The sequence below is a fragment of the Nyctibius grandis genome, chromosome 14 (genome assembly GCF_013368605.1).
Source record: "Nyctibius grandis isolate bNycGra1 chromosome 14, bNycGra1.pri, whole genome shotgun sequence".
Taxonomy (NCBI): domain Eukaryota; kingdom Metazoa; phylum Chordata; class Aves; order Nyctibiiformes; family Nyctibiidae; genus Nyctibius; species Nyctibius grandis.
Window position 1 is genome coordinate 11280367 of NC_090671.1, and position 26622 is coordinate 11306988.

The following is a 26622-nucleotide window of genomic DNA, read 5'->3' on the forward strand; positions in this document are numbered from 1 at the left end:
CACCAAAATATTTTCACACATATATTTACACACATATGTATTTTGAATATACACGAATTCTATATACACACATACAAATAATTTTTTGCAGAGAAGGAAAGAGCAAAGGGAAAAGTCAGGAACATAGTTTGAGTATGTATTTTTAGCATAAAAAAGCTAAAGTAAACAGCTAAATTAATGTATGGTTTCTCTAACAACATATCTTGATTATAGTAAAGGAAAATGAAGCTTCATCCTCTTACAAAAGAAAGAGAATAATGACTTTTGTAGCAAGCTTACTCACTCCAATGCCACACTTAAAGCATGCTCACTCAATTTTCAGTTTAGGTTTTACTTCCCCCTCCCACCCTACCAAGTATCAGGTGGGGAACAGCCAGATTATAGTAAGTCTTACTCCAAAGCATCACTTAGATCTAGCCTCTCACCCACAGGCCTAAGTACTATTCTGACCCTCTCTGGATCCAGGATTCCTGAGGTCAGACCCCCCCACACACACACCTTTCAGTATCAACTCCAAACTCTACAGACTCATTATCAGCTTCACAAGCTCTACCATTTGCCAGCTTGGTGATGTATTCCAAATTATTTTATTAAGCAGTACCAAGTACTTAATTGCACAAGGATGATTTAAAAAAAAAAATTAACTCCAGCAGAGGGAGGGAGAAGTCTTAAAAGATCTTCCCTCTTCCATCTTTCTCCTGAATAACGTGATTCCATTTCATAAAAGATCAGGAGGGACCTTATATGTCAATCTGTACTAACAAAAGTATAATGAAAAAGTCAGCCACTACCTCAGTTACTGTGAGGGAACATAAATGAATTCCACAAAGGAACAACTGAAAGCAATCAGATTCACTTTCTGGACAGTTGGTAGAAATACAATGCTCTTAAGAAAGAAAGGATTTTAAAAAAACTAAACTTAAATTTGCTTTCTTCAGAACCATCAATCTGTTTGAGTGAAGAGAGCCCACCTTTCAACTACAAATTGCCAGAAGTAGTGAATCATCACACCAAATGTTGTGCCCTTCAAAGCTGCTGTAAAAAGTCCTCTAGGCTTTTCAGAGGTAGAACTCCCTCCACATCTTCAACAATCAACGTACTCCTTTATCCACTGCACACTAATGGCCTTGTTTGCCTGCTGTGGCTGGACAGAGGTCATAACAAAACACATTGCAAATAGATGCTCTGCTTATAGCCTGTCTTAGAACTGCAGTTATTAGATAAATTTTCTTGCAAGTGACATTTGAGAGAATCCTCTCAGACAACATCCTGCATCATCTATCTGGCCATATCACACCATACATCAGTTCCACAGCTGAATGTAGCTGAACAGTCAATTAGCAACAAAAGCATCTCTGCACTAACTACTGAGTATGCCCAAGAAAGAGCCCTTCTAAAAAAATCCAGGAGTGCTCTTTCAAGAGCTTTCTGTACTTGGCAATTTGGTGAGGTGGATACATGGCATCTCTCCAGATCACACTTCCAAACTTAGCAGGATACAAAGCCCTGGCTCACATGGCATGAACACACCTGTCAGAAGGGCTGGCTGAGGGGCAAAAGGCAAATAGCTTCACTGTTTGACTACGACTAACACAATTAGCCTGAAGCAATTCACCCAACCTCCTCACCCTCCTGAGGCACCACATGTAAGAGCCAATAAGAAAAATACATCTGTTGATCAATTAAACAATCTTCACTGACAATGACTGATACCTTGTCTGGGGCATACAGGATTTGCCAATGTGTTATCCAGTCCAGTCATGCTGACAAGCTGCCTAGATACCCCGACTAACACCTTCATACAGCAAAGCTATTGAAAATGAAGGAATATAGACTTTCCTTAGAAGTGCATCAAAGCATGTTCCTTGATGCATGTACTTCTGAAAGAGGAGTTGAAGGTCAGGGGAATAACTGGAATCATCCTATTAGCATAGATGAAACCCACAGCTTAGCTACACATGTAGCTGTGAAAAGCACTCACTAATGAAATACTCCAAGGGAACAGAGTAGACCAAGTCAGTCCTTCCCACACTGAATTCAGACTTCGCTAATGAATGCATCATACCTGTAATGCATTTACTGTAAAAAGTAAATCCCAGGCTAAGTGAGCTTCTCACCTTGACTGAATAGTTCCCAGTTATACCACTGTCACAGATGGCAAATAGGAACATTATAAGAACGGCATTCAGCAGTCATTTTTAAAGACACAGCACTGAAAGAGTCTTTTTCCCAGGAGCTACGATACCTTTATACCAAGTATTGCAAACTAACCCAATCAAATGGAAACGATTGCCAGTAAGTATCAATGCTATATTTTCAGAGGCCTTAAAACAACACAGCAACCCTCTTCTCAGTTTGTTCCATAAGCCATGCACTTAGTAAAGAATTAGGAGGAACTGGCAAATGATCAAGTAATTGGACACAACCGAGTAGAAGCCTGGTTTGAGAATCAGTGGTAGGTAGACATAAAGATAAAATTTCCATTCCCCACACAGTTGTTACTATGGGTCACATGCAAGCAAAAAAGCTACTCATCTATACGTAAGTTTCTGTAAGCAGCTACCAAATTATTTTAGCCATCATGTAGATTTCTATCTTCAGCTGGTGGCAGATCTCACCAGCATGGGATCAGACTCCCCTGTTTGTTTCTCCAGTCTTCATGTCCTTGCCCCATGCTCAGCTACAGGAAGGACCACTGCCCATGACAAAGTGTGCTCTCAGCACATGACATTACCACCATTACTGCAGGTACCTCCAGCAAAAAACAGAGTTTTAAATGGCAGCTCATACAGGGAGATGGAAGAGGAGAAAACAGATTCTGCCAGGATAGGAATGGAGCTGGAGGGGGGCAGAGATGATGATTTCCAACAGAGGGGGGCAGCAAGATGAAGTAGAGTAGTGGACCTCCTATTCTGAGCTGTTAGATGTGAAGGGATCTGTTACTTCAGGGGTATCCACAAGAACACTGGTGATGAAGAGGGAAATGATGTGCTGAACACTGCTTGGATCCACTCCTCCCCCAGTCCCCATGTACCTGGCAGTATGGCCTAGATGCCTACCAACTGCTGGAAGAGAGAATACCAACTCTGTGCAATCTGAATGGGGGAGAGGAGAAAAAGGGACGGAGCTAAAGAGAGATGCAGAATTACTTTTTCATTCAAATGTGAAAATCCAGAGATACGCAAGAGTACAAGTAAGGGCAGAATAGAGCCTTAAATATTTAGTCTTTGAAGCTTTCACACTGATCATTTAAGCCAACCCAACGTCTTAAAAATCTATGGAATTATCCAAAGTCTGTTAAGCTAGTTCTAAGGATATAATCAGTTCATCTCCTCCCTGACATCACGCAAAATGACTCAGGCAGCAGTTAATAAATCTAAGCCCCTGTGATAGATTTCACCTTCCACGGAAAAAAAAGATGGAGAGGAAACTGAAAAATAAAAGAGGATTTGAGGAAAATCTATTCATTGATCAGGGGAACGAGAGTACCCAATTCAGCTGGCAAGCAGCAGCCTGGCAAAAGACTCATCAAGACCACTTCCAAGCGTACTGCCACAGCTTTGTCCTGTATTATATCAACTAACTCAGTGAGAAGCACAGCATGATTTTACATGCACCCATCCAGCACTGGAATAGTCAGACCTTTGAGATCCAGTTTTGGGATCCATTCAAAACAGCACTATCCTGTGCAAATCCAGTCTTGGATTCTAAAATTTCTCAATGCCAAAAATGTGTCCAATGAGTAGCTTATCTGTAATTGGCATATTGTGGTAGAGAAACACCCATGTTACATAACAGGAGTTGTCTCACAAAGGGAAAGATGGTCACTTTCTTTACAGTAATCCCACATCTAAAAAAAAAAAATTTCAGAAGCCATAAAACAAAGCAGTTTTTCCCCTATACTACAGAGGATTACACATAAATTCAAGTACAGATTTGTTGAATAGTAGAAGGGGTTAAAATCTGTAGAGAATGAAAGAAGGCTAAAAAGCACTACTGCAGTTAATGTTAAAAACACTAATTTCAGTCCATTTGTGCATGCAGAGGCATTCTGGTTTGAATTTCTTCACTGAAACCAGATGTTGTCACTGATCATCAGAATGCATATATTACAGCATAATCAGCTTGTCCTGGGAACAAGCTATAACACACTTTGTAGCTACAAGGCATCTGAAGAAATAAGGTAATCTCAGAGAGGAAACAGCTAAATGCATAACCTGATAACTCAGAAACACAGCTTTGAAAGTTGAAACTGGGAGGGGGGATGGAAAAGGATAAAAGCAGTTATGAATCCTGAGCAGTGTCAGAATATGAACACAACAGGGAAAAAACATACATAATCAAGAGACAAAAAGCTTAACGGGAATTAATGCTATCTAGTTGCTCTGTCATTGCATATAATCAAATAGATGTTATAATAGTGAGGCAGCATGTTACAGAGACAGCTGTAATAATTAGGGCTTTAACAAGCTCTAACACAAAACACTATGACATGGCAGTGTCATGATCATCTTCACTCTCAAGCTGTCCAACTGAGAAGGGAGGTTGTGCTTATATTAGCACACCACTTATCTAGTTTCTAAAAGCAGAATTAAAACCTTCTGCCATGTGCTGACACCTGGCTGCTGTCCAAACTTGTACTTCATTTAGTATTATCACTGAAAAATGGAAGGCTTAAGCAAAACTGGAGGGTAATGAGAAGACAGATAGTTGCCCATTACTGTCAGTTCATTCCACGTGCCCACTCCTACAGCCTTCAGGAGATGGGAATCCTCCAGAAATCACTTGTCAAGAAAAATTAAGTTTGCTAAATTCACCAGTTTTAGCTACTGGTCTCTGTTTTCAGTCCCCAAAAGCCTACTACAATATCAACTCTGTGCAAGCAGCCTGGATGTAAATTCAATCTCATTGCTGTATTTTCTGGGTCTGTAATACATGCTTTGTGCATAAGCAACAGCCCTACAATTTATTTCCTGACTTCAGAAAAGAAGATGAGCATTTTGTGGAAACGCGAGTCCCCCACGTAGGCTTTGCGTAAGGTTTCTAAATTGTTTCCCACCAACTCCTGCAATACTACTCCAATGCTATTCCTAGCACAGAAACAAGTTGCTCTGCTCTGTCCCAGCTCCATCCAGTGATACAATGGAAATTGTTCACTCTAGGCCAGGTACAGTAGCTCAGTGACAGGGAATGGTTTCTAGCTCAAATAGCTTTCTTTTTTTTTTCCCTTAACCACAGCATATCTGCTGCATTGTTAAATCCTCTTTTCCCCGTATTTCCAGGAATCGGGGAAATAAAGTGGTAGAAGAATTACCGTTTGACTAGTTTGTGAGCCCCCAGCAGCCCTGTTTTCCACATTCCAGAAGTTCCCAGAACCTTGCCAGAGCAGTGTTTTACTTGCCAAGCCTAGCCAGATGACAGAAACATGAATATGGTGATCCGTTCAGCAATTTGCATACATATCCAATAAGGGTAATATGAGAAAATTAATGAACAAAGAACATAGCAGTCCATAAAAAAACCCGTAAATAAAAGACTGAGCGGGCAGGGTCATGTATTTCAGCAAGTTTCCTACCTGCTTATTAATTAAAAGAGACAGCTTTTCAGAAGCCTTATAGCAACAGGGGTTCTCATTTATTCAAAACAAGTGCAATTTAACTGCTAAAGACCTCTACCTGGGAGAAAGTATTTTTGATGTCAAGGCAAAAAAAAAAAGTAAAAATCACGCACTTCACAAGAAATGAAGAGTTTGAAGGAAAGAGAAGTTAAGAAAAATACCATTTTAGTCTTTCATAAACACATTAAGGTCCTACACCAAGGGGAGGAAATCTCTTCCACTCTCAGCTCTACGCTGTCTGACCTGCTGGATAGCTTATTCCATGAAGCTATCACTTTGCAATGGCCATTCCCATATCCCTAGAGATTCAGAAGAAAGCAGAACCTGCAAAGTACGTGCACCCCAACACCTCTTTCCCTCGTGAACACCATTCATGGAGAAAGAAAGCGTAAGTCCTGGCTATTATTACCCTTCATCATTCTTTTGACAGTCAAAGTCAGAAACTTCAAGTGCACTTCCTTTATCCAGGCCCATCCTTTCTCTCACTGGGTCTGTCTAGTGCATGGGGGTAATTAAAGTATTTTACTACCCAACTAGACAGCCCAGTGCTCCATGAGCTGCAAGGCTATTAAAATGCATGCATATTCCAGGAGGAATGCAAACAGCCATAGCAAAATATCCAGCAGTCACCTATATCAGCATTCCAAAAAAATCAGGAAACACTCTACAGAACTTCCTTTCCCCTCTCCATTGATTTTTAGATTAAAAAAATTCAAATCCAGTCTCAAGTGAACAAAGATAAGACCATGAACATTCTCATTTTCCTCTAAGCATTCAATTTGCTAACGCATTTTAGCTAAAATTCCTGCTTAGTCACGCCTGACACAATCTAGTCTTTTAGGCAAACATTCCCTCCATTCTCTGGGCTATGGCTGCCAGCCAGCTTTCAGTTGACGTATCCACTGTTTTGCTGCTTGTGTCCAAGCACAGCGAGATCTCTTAAACCTGCTCTCACACAGCAGTTTTATCCCTGCATATGTTCTCCATTTATAAACAAAGCATATGCATATTTATGTACAGGCAGGTCTAAATATGTGCACATTAATTTTAGAGATATCAAACAGAAAAATGTCAGATCCTCTAACTCAGGCTATACACAGGAAATGTAACAACAGTACGTCCTGAAACAAATCTTTCTGCAAACAGCAAATGGACATTATTCTTCACCCTGGTATTAAAGCTTTGTTGCAGGTTGATTTAAATGAAAGGCTTTGTCTCTATGGAAGAATACGAACAGAAAAATATAATAATAATTTCCATTAAAAAAAACAACAAAAAACCCCAAACAAATTTCAAGGCTTCTACAAAAGGCAAGTGAAAAAGAGGGACAGATCCAGATCTTCTGATTAGATGTCACCCTCGGAAATTCTGTCACTGAAAATACTGTTCAGTAGCATTTCCTTCTCAGGTAACTTCTTTAAAATACAGCGAGTTCCGTCTAAGATCACAGGCAAGATTTTTGTCAAACAAAAGGAGAAAAGATGCACAATGTGTTGGTCCACTAACTGATCATCGTTCTCACTATGAGGTCATGCCTAATTTAGGTAACTACTTGGTCTTGATTTTAAGGCCAAGAGTGGGCTAACACATTCAGAAAGAAAGAAAAGAAATCAAATTTTTCCTGTTACCTGCAATAGTGCTCTTTGGATGGTGGATGGAAAAACAGCTTCCAAAAAAATAGGCATATGACACATAGGCAGGTTGGACTTGGAAAGCAAGGGCAGAACATTCAAGTTGCTCAACTCACAACCCACCCTCACTGATGCTGAGGTGAAACACTTCTGCTCTTGGCAAGTGGCAGGTAATTCCACTGGAGTCAAGAAAAGCTGGGAAAGAACTTCTCAGCCCTTAAGGCCACCAGTAACCTCTTCTGTTCCTGGTACAATACAGCCGTGCTCTGTCCTTCTCAATACTTGGGAAAATCATTATATCTCAGTCCTCTTCCTGTGCTATTCTTAGGTTTCTGATGCCTGAAGCTGCAAGGATATCAAGTACCCCCAGGTTGAAAGAGCACTCTGAATGTCTCTGAACATTCAAATCTTTCTTCTCTAAGAGCAGCAAGTCCTTTCTTCAATTGTGCCTGCTCAAGGTTTTCCAGAAATGCAGCAGAATAGCTCCTGCTCTGGAAACTGTTAATTGTTCCCCAAAATGTGATTAATTTCCGAGTGATTGTTTTAAGACAGTAGGCCTGTTGCCACAGCTCTAATTACATTTCTCATGTCAATTAATTAAAACCATGCTAAATGAAACACCAGGTTTTTTTTAAAGTTTAGGGAAAAAAAATCATGGGATACAATTAGATGTTACCAGACATGATCTCAGCAGGTTTTCAATTATTCTGTGTATAACAGGTCCCTAATTCAATACAAAGCTGTAATTAAGAATGTAATTAACTTGTGGCATTCTACTGATGTCATACACCACAAGAACACATAATGAGCTACAGTTTTTAGTGCAGAATCCTTAATGGATTGGTCTGTTTCATTGAGAATGAATTAGGTACATAAAAATAATTTACTACGGGAACTTGGCCAACATAATGGCCACATTTAAAAAAGAAGCAAAGTTAAAACAAGAGCCAATAAACTTTGTCCTGTGAAGGACAATCTGGCCGGAACCCAAATCTGCACCTGGTAACCGTGGCATGGAATTGGTGGACTTACCTTCATACCTAACAGAGAGCTCACTGGCTGTATCTACACGGCTCTTGAGAACAGATCCAAGGATCGGTAAGAAGCACCGCATGTTTGCGGATGTATCTACTTATAATCTGGATGTGGGCAGCCTGCCTGAATAGGCATAGCAGCAAATTAAGCTGCCTGATGTTTTGGTGATATACCGAGCTGTTCTATGTGCACAGCAGACAGAGTCCCATGTGCTTTGCAGATCATCTTCCAGACTTGAACGAAGGAGAGCTTCTGGGTTCACTGTCTGCATTAAAATTCTAGATTTCAGTCTGGGTTTTGTAATATACCACGCTGCACCCAATCTCTGTGCTATCACACCACTCACTGAACTTATGAGAACCCCTCCAGGTCACTTCTGCTTATTAAAGGAAAGCTTGTGCTTCTGTAACACAGACTGTACTGCTGTGCTTTCTAAATCAAAGATTTCTGTTCTCAGTTACAATTAGATGAACACCACCATTTCCTTATGTTTTTTTTTTTAAATAGATGACATTTAAGGGGAAAAAAAGTGAAAGAATAAAATAAGTTTCCTGAGGAAACTAAAACAGGTTCCAGAAACAAACCATTAGAACTACGCGTAACTGATCTATGTTCACACGGTGAAAACAAAAGAGCCTACAAAATATTTCTTTTGCTTTCAAGTAAGCCCTCTTGCAAGAAGCATATGAAGATAAAAGCCTGATTTATCAGCTAAGGAATCTCCTGCACTGTAGTTTGCTGGTGATGTGTAAGTAAACAGATGAAAATATAATCATGTAAGGCACTGACAAGCACTCTAGGAAGTATCCAGGAACTCCATAGCCATTGAATAGGCTTCTCCGAGTCTTAAAAAAAGAAAACACCACGATATCTGTTTTTCTTTCTCTCTAAACACTCAATATTTCCTTCTCTTTTGGAAAAAAAAACCACCCTGAAGTAATTAATGGAGTGTCTTATTACCCTATTTCTGCTACCTGCTGAAGGGAGTTACCACTTTGACATTCAAAGAACAAAGTTTTATTTTGTAAGCTGACTGTAAGGAACTTCTTCCTACAACAGACAAAACCATTCTCAAAACATTAACCACTACATTCAAATATCTCTAAATAGATTCTCCCAGCTCCACCCTTAAAAGCCTAATTAGCAGGAATATTTACAAAGATCTTGAAAGAAGTCTGACTGCTTTCTTTGTAGGAGCCTAGAAAAAAAGTTTAAATGAAGACCTAAAAAATGCATCAGATTAAAAACTGGGAGAGGTTCTTGGAGTATTCTTACTAATCACACAGGTCAGTATCATTCCTGACCTTGAACATGCTCAGCCTTTTTTGCAATGTCTTGAATCCTCACTACCTGACAGCTGCAAAGAACTTTTAGGGGATTCTATAGCATCTGAAATCTGGTGGGGAAAAAAAAAAAAAGTGTTTCTTCAACATGCAGTGGGACACAATAGAATGCAATAAAGTGGGAAATTATAAACACCTACACAAATTAATTCCATTAAATCTATGTATTTAACTTAGGTTCTCCTTCAGCACTTCCTATGAAGTAACAAGGATGCTTTCAGAAAAAGTCAGGAGTCAGATCTCAGGTGGCCTCAATCATTATCCAGTGCTGCCTTTCAGGCACAGAACTTTGTCCTCTTCTTCTAAAAATCAGGCAGCTCCTAAATAACATACCTCAGTTAGTAACTACAATTAGCTGAAAAGAATCCACTGACCTGCTCAAAGATAACCAAGAATTATTACAGAACAGCAGCATTAATTGAACCTGAAGTTAGTAAGTCCCAGCCACTGCACTGTATTAGCTGCAAGTCCCATACCAAGATCACTGACCTTGGCAAGATCAAGCCTTGAGCTGCAGCTTTGACATCTGTGTTGTCACAGGTTCCAATTCCATTCAATCTTAGCTTCTCAGGCTACGCCCATGAAAAGCAATTATTTTTCTTGCAGGTCAGTAAAATTACCCAGGTAAGAGACAAAGAAAGTTTCATCATTTATTTGCGTACAGTTTCTGCTGCTCTGTCTCGCCTGAAAGCTACTAAGAGCCATCTTACAAAAGTGTTCCTAAATCAGAGATACTTCCAAAACAACTCGAAGTACATACAGCAAGTCATAAACATGGCCACTTGACTAGTTTATAGAGAAATATCGCTTTGATTTTCCTTTTTCCTGCACTTTATTCAAAGACCTAATGAAAAGAAGCCAAAAAGTCACAGGTTCTTCTTCCCATGACTTCTATGGTTGGTAAATTTTCAAAACATGCACTGCTCCGAGCTGGTTGCATTGGGGGTTCACCACCATCCCCTACAGACATCCCAGGCATTCTAACATCCTTACACTGAACTCTTCACTTCCATTTTCATTTATTTCCTCACAACTTCATTCTCCTGCGATGAACTGTCAGCTAGTGAAATGGAAACACACATTGACCTATCATACTCCAGGTCATTAATCACTTGAACATCACTAATATAAAGGTGTTCTTGAGTTCATCTACCCACATAGAATTTTTTCTCTAAGTAGTTATTACATACATACACATTCAAAAGTTACCCGAGAAATCTTTTTTAGCTTCCTAAAATATCATTCCAATAAACCTGATCCAGATGCTGTGTTTATATATGTGGCTAATGCTATCAGTTTTTAATCAAAATGGAACTGACTGAATAGCCTTAATTAACAGTAAAGGTTCTTTGAATCACAAGATGTTTCTTTCAGATCAAAGTGGCACAGAAACAGTCTGAGTTCAAATCTATTCCCATGTATCCAGGGTCTTTCTTTAGGATTCTTACTCTTTTTCCACAGCTCAAGATGTTGGCACTTCATGAATCAATCTCCAAGGATATTAAAAGCAGCAGGAATAGCCTACAATGAGCCAGAAGGTTCCTTCACAAAAAAAAAGAATGTTAAGTTTGCCAAGGAAAGCACTAAAAAAGTAATAAGGAAATCCAGACTTAAACTTAATTCATCCCCACATACATATGCATTAAGATACAGTCTTTAATGACATATTATTCCTTCCAGAGAACTTCTGCCTAAGGCTGACAGAATGGACAGCTGCTCACCATTTCTTTATCATTATGTATAACCCTATGCATTAATTCAAGACACAGTATGTAAGTGCTGCACTGAATTATTAAAATTCTGATAAACTTTTTATGCAACTTATCATGCTACTATACAGAACACTTCAGAAATATTAATAGATTTACTTACACAACACTTTTCTGGAACAGAATTTTCTATAATTTTAAAAGGGTGAATTGCAGCACAGCAAAATTAGTAACTACACTCTCAGAAGCATCTGCTAATACAGATGCCTAACTTAGAAAACCTGTGGCCTGATTTTCTGAAGAACACAGTATTAGTGTAAGTTCTGAGCAAATCTCTTGCTTACGTTAGGGACAGCTATAAAAAAAAAATATGAAAGTGTAACAAAAATCTGGTTGGTTTTTTTTTCCAAGCATAGTGCCAACTCTGTGGCAGGAACAAGAACAGAATATAATTCCCCAGAGTGTTACTAAACTCCTTTTTATCTTTCAACAATCTTTGCTCCTTCCATGAGATACAAGTTAACCTGCAAACTTACCCAGCACGTCTGGCTACAGTAAGTAAAGATAGAGGGATTCAGAAAATTAATGCCAAGGGAAGTTTCTGAGAGGTAACATAAGATGCTTAGAACCAGATGCCCTCTGGCTATCGTCCTTCTGTAGTTTGCATTTGGCTCATGAGGACAATCTTGTGGTCTTCAGTGGGCTATTAAGAATATGTTCTAGGATGCTGTCACCAACACCAAATACTAAAAAGTGACAGCCACAGATGCTGTTTATACTCAAAAATGCCAAAGTTCCTCTGTGTATAGATTCAGAAGTTACACCCATGCTGAGCCTGTTACATCTACACACCTTCCAGCTTCTCTAACAAATGAAGCAGAAGTCCACAGACAATAACCTCCTTCAGTACAAAAACTGGGATTTTTTCCCAGGAAGCTATCCATCCTGTGTACAAAATGAGACGGCAGTCCTGTAGATAACCACCTGTTCCTTAACCCTTGTCATGCCCCGAGATTGCTTCCTCCTCCTTTTCTGCATGAAAGAGAATAGAGGAAGAAGGCATTCTGAGAGCGTGTGAGAGCATCTGTGGCTCCGCAGCTTTTGCCCTGGAAACTGGGCCCATGATGGCTTATGACAGTTAAAGAGGAAGATACTCAAGCAAATCCGTATGCAGCTCCGGTATCTAAGACGCAGTGTGCTCCACAAAGACAAGATTCTCCGAATAATGCTGCTGCCACTCTCTCAATTCTGCATTAAGAATAGACTAAACCCAATTTTCAAACTTAGAAGTCTGGCAACTTCGAATAGATTTTTCATGGAATTAGACCAGAAGCTATACAGCTTCAAAAATATTTTTATCCGCTTTTTTATGTGCCTTTTCTTAATGCAGGGACATGTTTGCAGGAGTTATCTGTAGCTGTGAATCTTAGTAAAAATGAATACTAGCATTCATACATCATCATCCCTCCAGAAAGAGATTAAGGAAAACACTATTTACCTTTGCCTCTAACAGTGAAAATCACAGGATTTAACCGAACTAGTGCTGCTCATGGAAATTATTCTAGCTGGCTAGAAATCAGGATTTCTAGCTGGCTTTGTTCTCAGAAACAACTGAGCCACTTCACAGAAACTTTCCCAAATCAGTTAGAAAACATGCAGCATGGAAAACTTCAATTAAAACTGTTACAGCTTGAGAAAGTAACATTTTAGAAGAGTATTATAGTGAAGTGTTGAACACTTAAACTAGATGTTATTTTCTGATATACAGATATCTGACACTTTGTAGATAGAAAATGGTGATTAAACTCATTTCTTAAACTACCAATTCAAACCACAAACCCCCCAATTCTACTGCACTTCCCTGACTTCTTTTTCAATATAACACTGATCCATTAGGAAATAACATATGCAATGAATTAGACCACAGACCTTTCATCTCAAACTGCTTTGAAACGCTGCTTAGTAAACCCACTAGTGTTCGTTTTTCCAATGAAGAAAGATTTCTTCACTAAGTCTTCACATTGTGAGTATACCATGTGGTTTGCATTTTCTGTTTCTTCAAAACAGTTTCCCAAAAGCTCACACTGTTTGATTTCATTTTCAGTTAAGAGGAGCTAAAATCTGAAATGTGGCGAGACAAGTTCAAAATTACAAGGTGGGGGGTGGGGGGCATATTCACCCTGTACTTATGTAGAGCGCTATTTACTTTTGTGCCATGTTAGTACAGAATTTAAATCTCAACATAAACCCAAGTATATTTCTTCAAAGATTATCAGAAATTAACAAAATCACATGCTGGCAACCCAAAATTCACTTTCTAAGAGGGTGGAAGGTTAGATGACATATATTAGAGTAACAGCTTTCAATAATCAAATCCACAAAACAGAGCACAGGTAATAGAAGGGAAAGCTTTCCAGCTGCATCGTTTAACATTGAACACACAGAAATACTAACTAGTGTGTTTCATTATTTTTCAGGTTTTAGGGATATTCTGTTGTGCGTGTCCACCTTCAGTCATGTACATCCAGATTCATCCTATGTAACTGAGGCATCCAAACGTGGACCTTACTTGTCCAAATCTTTGACGACAGAAGAACAGAAGTCCTTTTGGAGTCAAAACATCACATCAACCTGAATCACCCTCTGGAAGCATTTCTTACTCTTCTGTGATCATAGGAACAGAGAGTAATTTAGGATCTTAACTTATATACCTAAGTAAGAGTTTGAATCTGGGCAAATGGGATGGATTTCCAAAAAGTGCTGACCAATTAACAGAAGCTACAGGCCCATCTACTCTTTCAAAAATAGGTCTATATTGGGTTGAAATAATCTCATCTATACTTATGATGCTATAATATCAACATCTATGCACAGATATCTTGATGAATGGCAAGACTTCTACTGAAATAAGCAGAACCAGGATTTGTCTTACAATACGTAGGGCACGACAGAGTGCCCACAGAGCAGAATTTGCTTCATTACAAAAGAGCTAGAACTTGATCAGCTAACAGCTTATGCCGGTGTCTTGGCAGTTATTCATGCACAGGTTCTAACACTAAAATCCAATTTCAAAAAAGTCCACAATCATAAAATAATGACCTACAAAAAGTCAAGAAAAACTAATAAGCACTGGTGACCCAAGGCTTCAATTTGGCATACTCTTATTAAGTGATAAATGGAGTAGGTGCAAGAGCCACCAAGTACAAAAAAGGTCAGAACATTCCTAGAGTTTAAGTGTGTTTGGACCACTGTTAAGTTTGATTCAACATACAAAGCTGAGAGATCCATTTCAGGGTCTAGTTCAGGACCCAAAATTTTGCAGGCACTCAGAATGGTAGAGTCAACTCCAACTTTACACATCTGTGCTACTGACAAAAGTGGATCCTTTTCCTCTCCCCAAAAAAACCCAAAACCAAATCAATATAAGTAGTCTCCAAATAAACTATTTGCATTTTGTGACTTTCCTGAACAATACTGCTTAAAGGCATGATTTTTACCTCAAACCAGTTCTGACATTACTGCACTACACAATCATCTTTAAATGTCATCTGATGATTCCTATTAGTGCCACAGTTTTGTCACTACAGCTAACTCAATTCTAAACGAATTTTGAAAACCAAGTCCAAAGTTCAATGGAAGCCTGAAGCTTTGAGCCTGAAATGTAGTCGTATCCATCTTTAATCTGTGAAACGGCCAAGGCAACACCATGAATCTATGGTTTTTTGAATAACTGTATAAGGTAATAAGTAAGAACTTCCAGATTGACATTGCGATATAGGCATTTCCAGACCAGCATTTGTCTTTCAAGACCAGTCAGCACCCTCCTTTCATCTCCAGACTGCTTGTGACATTCCAAAGGAGAAAAGAGAATATACGAATTCCATTGTGTCACATGCAATTGGAGAAATTCCTTCCAGTAGTTTGCTGACATTCCAAAGCACAACACATTAGTCATATTTTCATATCAATTCCATAAGCTAATGAGCACCTCCAGTGAATTGCTGAGTACCATCATGGGATACTGATCTTCTATCAGAGTGTTTTTTCCCTAAGTAAAAATTAAACAGTAATAATTCACATTACTATCTAATCAGTTGTAGATATTATTGTAAAGAGAACTTGCAATTTTACACCAAAGAAGAAAATATTTTTCTATCTACATCACGATAACGAAAAGGTAATGAAGTGCTATAGTAACTCCCACTTTACAGATGAACAAATTAAATCTGAGAGGTTACCCAAGCATTCACATTTGCACACACAGCTGGAGAGAGACTTGAAGAAAACAGGGAAACCTACTTAAAATTTCTTGCTCTTCCCATTAAAAAAATCCCTATTCTCACTGAGATGGAATGACAAGAGGGCATGCTAAACATAAATAAATGGGAAGAGTTCCCTATTTCTGAATTCTTTTAATAGATTTCCTTCTGAAATTGTCAATGGGATGATTACAAACAACAGAAGCACAAAGGCATTTAAAACAGTATGAGCTCAATAGCATCTCTCATAAGAGACTGTCATGTCGAATACCTATAAAAAAAAAATGGAAAATATAATGATTAGTCACTCTGACAAATAAAACACTTTTTTTTTTATAGTAAGCTTTGTCATCTAAAAGACTAAGATTCAAGAATATACAATAAAGACACACCAGGACAGACACAAGAGACCCAGCTAAGAATAATCACAAACTCCTGTAACGTCACATCAGCTCTTTCAAGAGGCCCAGGCTTTACACTTACGTTAGGCACGTGCAGCTCCCTTTGGCTATCGGTGCCAAAGCGTGTCACGCAGAAATTCACTGAACAAGCATTTTACAGCACAGATGCTGTCTCCAGAAAATGTGGAGCCCCTTCTAGTTGTGCTACCCATACTCTGTATGACTCAAGTCCAAATCCCAAATTACAGCTACATAGAGAAGCATCTTTCCCATCTAAACAGTTCAATAATGCACACCTGGAGCTGTAAATAAAGCAGATAAGAAAGAAATCCTAAATTAAAGTTATCACTAAAAATTCAGAAATGTAAGGAATGACAACCTAAAGTTACCAGGAAGCATGACAGAAGTGTAACACAAATTGTTCCTCTACAAGTCTTTAATAAATCTGTTGCAAAACTGAAACCCTTGTGAGTTTTCAGGCTAACACTATTCAGAAGCAGGTATCCACCCTCACTAAGGGGCAGCCAAATTCAATCTCCCTCTTCTCTGATGTCCCGATCAGCAAAAATTAACAGGTACTGAGAAGTCAATACTATATTACCTTCTCCACAGTAGTTAGTTATTGTATTTGCTACCCTCTATTTCATGCCAGCAGAGTGATAGGTCATCTGATTCTACAGAGCAGAAATAAACATTCTGGCTCTTTCTACAGAGATATGAAATTTAAAAGAAAGTAAACACCACATCAAGTCGTGCAAAAATCAATCAGGTTTAAAAGAATAAAGATGGATAAGGCATAATTACTTTCTCCACCAGCACATACACACCACCCACCGAGCGAATGCTGGAGATAGGTGTATGTAACAAACATGCTATAACAGCCCAGTAAATACAGGCCACTGCTCTATTAGGTTTCACTGTCTCAACACAAGTCTAATGGCATTGTGCAATGATTGACAGAGTAATTCAGCTGCAGACAACACAAATTAAAATCATTAATTAAATCAGAAAACAGTGGGGCCTGACTCCATACCCACTGATGGCAACAGGAAGGTTCTACCTGGTTACCACGAGCATTGGAGCAGGAGACATTACAATAGGCCTGTATCCCACCTGTCCAACTCTATTTCTCCTCCACATAGAACACGACTACTACAAGAATGCATTCGGCATCCCAGGCTCTGTCAAAAATCCCATACTCTAGCAGCTATGTACTTCTATATCCGTTTTTGTTCAAGCCTGAATCCTTTTTTCCATCAACACATGACTGAAATCCATATATGCTCCCCAACATATTTCTGCTCTTTTTGTCACTCCAGTTCTAGCCTCAGCTTCCTGAGATGCTCCCTTACAACAATCTTGATCTTTCCTCAGTGTTTCTCTCCCAAGGTGCTTTTCTTTCTGCAAACCCTCATCCTCACTTCTTCCTCCACACCACCTTCCATAGTCACTCTTCCCCCACTCACTACTCTTCCTCCTTCCCCAGAAAGCCCGACTCTCCCTCCTACCTGCCCCCAAACTGATTCTTGCCCTTGCCAATATTCAGACCACACTTTCCTGCACCATTCTCTTTTGCCCATTTCACTCCCCACCTTAAGCTCCAGCTTTGTCCTTTCTTTATCTCAATTAGGCAGTTTCCTCTTCCAGAAGTCTCTCCTGCAGCTATGGAAGGGGATGGAGCATAGAGAGCACAAGGATGGACACTGTCCCTATGCACAGCTCTTATGCTTTGCCCAGGTCAGGCTTCTGCAGTGAGTATCTGTAATTGCAAAGAAAGCAGAGCTCACCCTGACATGGCATGTGCCCAGTGCATAGCAATATTCATAGAATTTAGCTGTAAAGAGACATCAAGTCTTTCCTTGCCATAAGCAAATTCATTCTTTCAAATGTCGCTAACTTGACATCCCATTAAATCAGCTGTGGACTGTTTTCTCACCAATCTCACAAGTCTCCTCCTGGCAAGTTTCACTGGGGTATCACTGCTTCTCAAAGAGCTCAGCAACTATTTTTAAACAAAGGAAAACCCACAGTTCCCCCTCCACTAGCTCTGTTCTTGTAAACCACTGAACTCTTACCTGATGTTTTGGAAAAGAAAAAAAATGTATTCAATCTGAAGCAGATGCTTGGCATGTAACATTTTAGCTGAAACACTTAATGGTTGCAGAATTTATAAGAAACTAAAACCAAACTCTTCATGGCAATTCTAATAATAAGCAGTGCTATCAGTCCTGTTTGTAATAATAGTGCAAGAAAGTTGGGGTTTGCGGCTTTTTTTTCATGGGGGTGTGGTGGTGGTATGTATTTGGTTTGACTTCAGGAAAATAATTTTATCTTAAGCATCAAAAAAGTGCATTCTACCTGCCTGAGGAAATGGCAATACATTAAGCCTCACTTATTTGTTCAAAATCATACAGAATCAGTAAAACACAGAAATCAAAGCTGTGTCATTTACCAAGCGCCTCTCACGTTCTCTAACCTCTCAGTGTTTAATATCCTGCATTGGATATATATTGTAAGCAACTCCCATAACGATCTCTTTTTTCACTATAGTGTCCCACAAACAAATCAAAGCCATACCACTGCAAGTGCTAGGCTACAGTACCAGACTTGTTAAGCTGTCCCTCCCCCACTGGGCCCATCCTCTTTTTTGCTTATACAAGCAGTAAGTTGATCCCAAGGTGATACCAACTTACCCTTAAAAAAAGAAAAGTATTTTGTATGCTTTATCTCCTTGAAGCAGCTCACAGAAGAATTAGAGGCATGCCACAGTTGGCACAAAAAGAGGGTTGCTCAGTTTGGGAGAGGGCAGAAACCTGGCAGCATCAATTTACGCTGGCTCAAGCTGGTAAGGAACTGCACCCTCAGGCAATACAACTGGTTGGAAAATGGAATTACACAAGGACAGAAACTAACATTTTGAAACTTACTTTCATTCTCAGTCAGAAGAAAAAAAAATTAAATTGTTACATAAAGTTAAAATGTTTTTCAAAAGTCATTTGGAATGACAAACCTTTTCATAGGAGAAAGAGCTGGTTCATTTTTGTAATATCAAAACAATATTATAGAAAAATACTAATGATGTGCTCTACAGAGTACCTATGCTATTATCTGTTTGCATTTGAATACATTTACTAGAAGTCAAAATGATAATTTTGTGTGAAATAATTAACTTCAGAAAAAATACTAAATTATCTAAGTAAATTTTAGATGCAAGCATGATTTTAAAAGTAAATTGTTTTGTAAACTACATCAGTTTCAAAAATATTTTCAAATGAAGAACTGCTCAGTTGAAAAAATTTATCAAGAAGAAAAATAGAGCAATTACATAAGTGATACAACATTAGATGTATCAGTGGCTATATTTCAACATCTATACTCTGTGATTGCATGTTGCAGTTAACGAGCAGAGTCTAGTGGACCAACCCCTCTGTTGCATCAGTATCATGGGATATCAGCTTACCTTTTATTTACTTAACATTTCCTCTTCTCACACAGAGAAAGTGACTTTTAGATGTGCTCAGGAGGCCATTAAGCCTTTTTCCCATCCAAAAGCATAAACTTTTTTCAAAGTCTTTTTTCATAATTAAGCAAGCTTCCTCCCCTTCACGTTCTTACTCAACTTCAAAGTCTTCATATAAATGTCAAATTCCTAACCACTGTTTTGGGGCTTAGTGTTTGCTTCACAGTGTTGAGAATGGCAATTCACTTACAGTCTCCCCTGGCAGGAGGCTTGTGTTTCCTGATCTTAAAAGGGAACATACAACTTAAAGTACTAAATGCAGAAATTCTGGTAGCAACAGACATTAGTGTATTTATGATAACAATATTAAAAATTTCACACTGTCCTTCTATAAAATTATAGAAACTTTATAACAATTCTAAAAGAAAACGGAAAATATTATGTGAGAAGAAACAATTAACAAAAAAGGTGTTTGCCCTTACACGACACTTGTAACACTAGCAGATGGCAAAATCAGATTAAATTCTTACTGCAGTATATAATAAAAGAAGCGTCCACTTAAGGAGACTTGTCTAGCTGTTTACATCTGTCAAGCTGCTAAAACTGCACAGTTGTAATAAAATGCTTTTGATAATGACAGTGGAACGACAATTAGTATGATCTGTGTTATTCAAGCAAAAGAAATGCCAGAAAAGGTTGTCTCTGAGCACAAAATTACTGACCCAAGATGTCAGTGATGCAATAGTAAGACATTAGCACATTTCTTAAGTGTAGTAGCAAAGAACCACTTAGTCAAAATGTACTTCCCTAAAGAAAAGTTTGCCTAATTGACCAGTGCTGCAAAGATGCCTGTAATTTTAGTGATGAGGATGACACTTTGTTTATGGAATTCAAGCTCAACAGATTAATATGCTTGAGAATAGCAAAGAAAATAGAATAGTAGACTCACTGGGTCATTTCACTAGATACAGTTGAAGAGAAAAATGGTGACCTGAGGCTGTGTATTGACCCAAAAAAACGTGAACAAATAGATAAAGTATTTCCATTTGCTAACTAAAACAGACACAGGCACTACTGGACTGAAATTATTTCCAAAGCTAGATGCATCCGCAGGCTTTTACCAGATACCTCTAAGTGAGGAGACTGCAGAAGCTATGAACTTTCAATGCACCATTTGTCCGTCCCTGTTTCAAAGGGGTCACATCTGTCACTAGAGCCTGAGCCAGTCCACAGAACACAAAACAGTACAACTGCTTGAAGAGCTGAACACTGTGAAACTGTTTTGCTAGAGTACTGAGTCTGTAAGGAAGAGTGAATAAAATATAAAGGACTCAGGCCTGTAAGAGCAAGCCAGGACAAGAGTTTGAAGTAGACAAAAGCAAGTTTTCTGGCCAGAAGGCTATTGCTTATCACTATGAAGGACAGACCACTTGAATTTCAGCTAAACACCTCATGTTACCACCTTATAGCATCACAAAATGTTACCTGTATTTGTATCACACTAGTGTTTAGATACTAAGCAAATAAAAAGGTCCCACTGGACAAAGTGGCCAAACCAGGATCAAGTCTTTCACCAATGAAATAACAATCATAGTGCATGAGAGACAGGGAGAAAAAGAAGGAAATGACCGATGAAAACAGCAAGACAGTGATATTCCTGGCAGTAGAAGCAAGGTCTGATTCCTGCTACACAGCTTTCCTTTCACTATATCCACTTTCCTCTTTGGTATCAAATCTACCTAGAATACAGTAAATGTCTCCTTCAAACTGATGGAGAAGTATTATTTTAAGTCACTCACAGTATGTGTTTGCTTTCTCTTACTTCCTCAGTTTAGCTTTTTAACATATGTATTAGATTATTTTCAATTACTGTCTTTACACACGGAAGTGCTCTCAACTTGTTGTCATTTTACTTTTACATCTTCTATTATAATATGCTTTTTGTCCCTCTCGAAATAGCTAGGACACATCTAGTGGAGCCTGCCAGATATGAACTACTGCCAAAATCTCAGTGTGGCAGCACAAACTTGCATGCAGCATAAGAGTAAATCAAAGGGTTTACTAAAGCCTTGAAGAAAATTTTGATTCAGCACAACAAATCTCTGACACCTCTTCAATGGCGTGATCATACTCTGAAGATTTCAAACTTTCATTTACTTATTTGTCTCTTGACTAAATGCCTTAAACAGGCATGACCCTAACCACAGTTATGAACAACAGCTCAGAGAGATTTACTGCAGAAGGCCATTACCTTGAAAACTCTGCCCAGGAAAGTTTGTATACCAACACTTCTAGCAAATTTGCCATTATTCAGAGAGTTTCTAGCTATTCCTCACAAGCCACCTTTCCGGTGGTGCTGAACTACTGATTTGCCAGTAGAGTTTAAAAAGAAAAATGCAGAACTAAATCCCAATTCGCAATAAAATCCCCATCCTTTCATCTCAATGAACATAGTTTGTCAATACTTACTAGTATTTAGCCATTTCAGAAAACATAACGGTGTGCTGTTTATTACTTCATTTCGTATAAATACTTAGTCCCCAATTCAAGAGCCAGACACGTATTTATGCATTAGAAAAGCAATTACAGGTATGACATTTTATATCACAGTCATGCATTTAGAAGCATGCTTGAACAGACATTTATAATACAACTGCTGGGTATTTTACTAGGTAAGCAGAGCATCTAATAAACTTTAAGATCTACTACCAAATATGAAAACAAAGTAAATTAGAATATTAATAGCACTATCTCCATTTTCAAAGTGTTATATCCAAAAGAGAGATTATCCACTTATAAAACTCCATGCAGTTATAATTTAACATAATACAAGTCCCTGCTGTGGTCTTAGCTAGCACTAACACAATGAAATTAAGAAAACTTAGGAAGTTTTCCGTGACACTAGGGTATGCCATGCTACTGAACTTTCAAAATACGATATAAAAAAACCTCACTGCTTGAACAATTTAAAACCAGAATTAAACTATTCAAAATAAAGAGCCTCAATCAGTTTCCACATCAGTGTAACTAAAACAAGGAGGTATCGCATGATTGTGGTATAAAGAAGAGCAGAACCAAAGCAGGTGCTATATCAACCTATGGATGCACAACTGTGTGTGCATTTGTGTTAAAACACTACTTAAGTACCTAAAATTCTGGTAACTCCATGCACCTTTAATATCTGCTGATGTGCAATACTTTCTTGCACTTATGTGCTTCTTGTGCAAATGAATCAATCCTCCAGCAGTGCATCCTTAAATTTTTTTAGGACTTTAGATTTTGTATTTCCAGTTTCTATGCTTCTTGTTTTAGTTCACAGCTAATATGAAACTGAGGATTCTCAGTTATCTATGCATTATACAATACATTAAATCTGTACAATTGTGTTCGCATTTATGTTCTGATCCAAGAAAATTTTTTAAAAATAAAAAAATCTTACTTCAAGCTCATGAATACCTCCTATTGGCTATAAAGAGGCTTAAGCACATGCATTAGCACTTTGCTGAAAAGAGGTCATTTCCTGAAAGGAATATATACACACTCGGGATTTACTTATGTAAATATGATTTCACACACATACTCTCCACCTAGGGAACAGGCATCCAATAATCGCTATGTAAAACATGTGCTTGTACCTAAATGCAAGAGCACTTTTGCACACCGACTTTTTATACATCCTGGTCTGACTAAAGGAATGGCTTAAATTAAATGCCAAGCTTCTTAAGATTGAATGAGTTAACATTAGTGGCCAGATAATAACCACAACATAATGGCACACTGAAGCCTAAGGCAACATTTCAGGAGAATTTTCTTAGAAATTCAGGCCTTATAGGAGATGCTAATGAGTTCAGAGAAGTAAATATAGCTCTTTAAATAGCAAATGACAACTTGTCTATAATAGTAAGTTTCTCAGCACATTTACAAACGTTTTCGCTTGTGAGCTATAAAGTGACTTTCATTTAGTTGGACTTTAGCTCTCAAGAACAATCACTATCCTAACACGCCAACAAAAAGAGTGCAAATACACAGGGGAGCGCAAACGAAATGCTTGTTAAGGCCTCACAAGGAAGCCATACAAACACCTTATTTAATAAGTTTAATTAACCGGCTCTTTTCTAAATCATACCGTGCCCAGTAATGCCGAGAGGCAAATTCCCTGCTCAGAAGCTCAGCTTTTCTTCCCTGAAGGAAAATAATATTTTCTCTTTCATGCTCCAAGAGCACAGCCCAGAACCCCCCAGCAGCTGCTGCTAGCAGTGGCACCACTGTTGACTTTTTTACAGCATGGCTGAGTCAACGCTGACCCAGGATCCAGCGGAGATAAACGGCTTAATGAGGTTGGGTTGTTTATAACCTCTCACTGTAGCACTTTCTCCCACCCTTAAGAAGCAGCATAACCTACGTACTTCTCTTATAAAAACATTTTCAGACAGAAAATGCCCATATAGTGGTGCCTAATTCAATATATTAAGTCTAATGCAAATGTTTATTGGAGAAGATGCATTTGTGACTGTCAAAGCTGCATGGCAGAACAGACACGCTGCCCCAGAAAAATGCCAGACCCTCTTCACAAGTCTTAATCTCATGCAGTCTCTGAAGGTGAGCAGGAGGCTGATATAATTCTCACCTCCAGGCTGCAGTAATCAAAACAGAAACCCATATTTTAGATTCTTCACATCAGCACTTTCAGAGCATGTTCAGTCACTGGGATGTCCATTAATTTTAATGTACTATATTGAAATGATCGGCATTAAGAGGCCATGCAATTTTCTGCCAAGTACTTTGTTTTCTCTACTGACTGGGGTGGGGAAAGTCCCTTTACGAATTGCTACTGATTCCATCCTTGCTTCACTCTTGAGATACTTCCATGTATCTCACGGCTGCCTCTGCAGTCAACTGCCCTGGGAGACAGGTTGGCAGGACTGGACCAAACTAAACAATGAATAGTCTTTTATTAGTAATCTTCTTACGTCAGTCAAACAGCACCACTAATACCAACAGGATAAAAGGCAAAATTATTTTTTTATTCCTAGGGACGGCAACACCAGCAGGAAGTGCAGAGAGCTTAACAAGTTTCCATCCCCCCCCAAAGGGGGAAGAAGGATATGTTTTTGGAAAACATCCACAGCTATCATGGTCTGAGCAAGAAAACAAGAAGTGTTGAGACATGGCAGTCACCTGCAATTCTGCACAGAAATCCCTGTTTGGATTATGCATGGTTTGCACCCCTGAATCCCTTTAGAGAAGATTTGCCTTTGTCAAAGGGACTCTGTAATCACAAAAGTTCAGCAATGAGAGAAAACAGCAGATCATTCAAATCATCTGAGACAAACCTGTTCCTCAGCTGTCCTTTTCATCAAGATAATAAGCATCTTGTCCAGTCCAGGTAACAGGGCTTCTATCCAGTCTCTAGAGCTACCACTGCACAAGTCCAATATAGTTTAACGGACGCTATTTCTAAACACTGTCATTGTACTCCTGGTGCCTCTTATAGCTTTCACCACTTCCCATATTTTGTTCCAAGCTGGGACCGGGACACCCTCTCCCACAGAGAGGATCCCTTTAATACAACGCAATAATTAACATCCATTTGTAAATATCATCATCCTTGAGGCAGAAAGAAAGGAAACTTTCCCTATTCCTCATCTGAGTCAAATGCAAGCTTGCAAGGTTTCCTACCATTGAAACAAACAAGAGAGAAAAAGGGGGGGTGAAATGTTAAAACAGCACAGAGAGATAGAGACAGAATTTAAAGGAAGAGAAACGGCAAGGGGGGAAAAGAGGAAGGAGTAATTTAGTTCACACGGCGCTACGGTGGAAAACAAACCGCTTGCTTAGGAAGGAGTTCAAGTCTCTGCCTGAGTAGCTGCGAACGAGCCCAGCGCAGCCCGTACGCGATCAACTGGTGACTCCGCTCCTCGCCCCAGCAGAGCACCAGCCGGCTCGCCCCTCTCCACAGCCCCGCCAGCGCCCCGCGACAAGTGCCTCCCCGCTTACCTCCGCAGAGCAGGGCTCCGAGGAGCAGGCTGACAGCCGGGCAGCGGGGCCCGCCGCCCCGGGCAGCCCCCGCCATGCCGAGGAAACGGGGACACGTCCCGGGCGCGGCTCCGGGGGGCTCCGCCGACGCCGCTAGCTCTCCCCGCCCGCCGCTCGCTGCGGGCGCGCCATCGCCGAGCCCCGCACGCACACCTCGCTCCGGAGCGCGGCTCAGCCCCGCCACGGGCTCCTGCCCATGCCGGCTCCGCTCCTTCCCCTCAGCCTTCCCTCTCCCCTCCGCGCCCAGCCCTAGCGCCGGCGGGGGCGGGCCGGGGGGGGCAGCGCCCACGGCGGGCTGAGGGCTGACGGGCGCCCCGGCACCGCCGCGCTCTCCGGGCAAAACTTTTCAAGCGGGCGAGCAAAGGGCGGGGAAGGTCCGGGAGCCGGGGGAGACGGGGGAGCCGGCGGGGCTGGGTCGTCCCCCGGCCGCTGGCTGGCTGGCTGACTGACTGGCTCCCCCGCTAAACCCGAGCGCCCTCCGCCGCGGCTCCAGCCGGCCCCGCTTCCCGTGCCTTTATCGCGGGGCCGCCGGCAGCCGCGCGCACACACATGCTGTTCCCTCAGCGGAGGGAGGGCGGGGGAAGGGCGGGGGGACCGGCGAGCGCGAGCCGGCGGCCTTAGCGCTCGCGGCGGGGGCGGGAGGAGCCCCCAGCGCGAGGCGGGAGGCGCTGAGGGGAGAGACCCTCGCGCGGCGGCTGAGGGGAGGGATGCCCGGCACCGAGGCGGGAAACGGGACCCGGTGCCGGTCCCCTGGTGCTGAGCCCCCCGCGGGAGGAGGCTGACGAGGTGAGACGCCCGCTCAGAGCACGGGGGCTGCGGAGGGAGGAAGGGCTTTTGCAAAGCCGACATGACAGGAGGGAGCGGAGCCCTGCCTTGGGGTGCGAGCTGGCCAGGTTGGGGGCCGAGGGCAGAGGTGAGGAGAGGGGCACGGGAAGGAAGGGACCACGGGCACAGCGGGCCCTGGGGAGCGGAGAAATTCCCCTCCGACATGAGGGACCATCACTGACCTCACAGCCCCATTTCTGCACTCCTGCTTTCCCAAGCCCTGCTGTAAAGCAACATGTATTGAAAATAGAAAACCGAAAGAAAAGAGCCTTACCAAAACAAGAGACTTTACTCCAGAGAGAGGGA

The 26622-nt window shown here is 40.5% G+C and overlaps 1 protein-coding gene across 1 annotated transcript in view; it reads right to left on the reverse strand.

Annotated features, from left to right (window-relative positions):
• Positions 1 to 25528, reverse strand: part of TMEM132C (transmembrane protein 132C) — a 205241-nt gene extending 179713 nt beyond the window's left edge. Inside the window, exon 1 of the mRNA XM_068412795.1 lies at positions 25453 to 25528. Coding sequence (XP_068268896.1) covers positions 25453 to 25528 — 76 coding nt within the window. The remainder of the gene's footprint in view (positions 1 to 25452) is intronic.
• Between the last annotated feature and the right edge of the window lie 1094 nt (positions 25529 to 26622).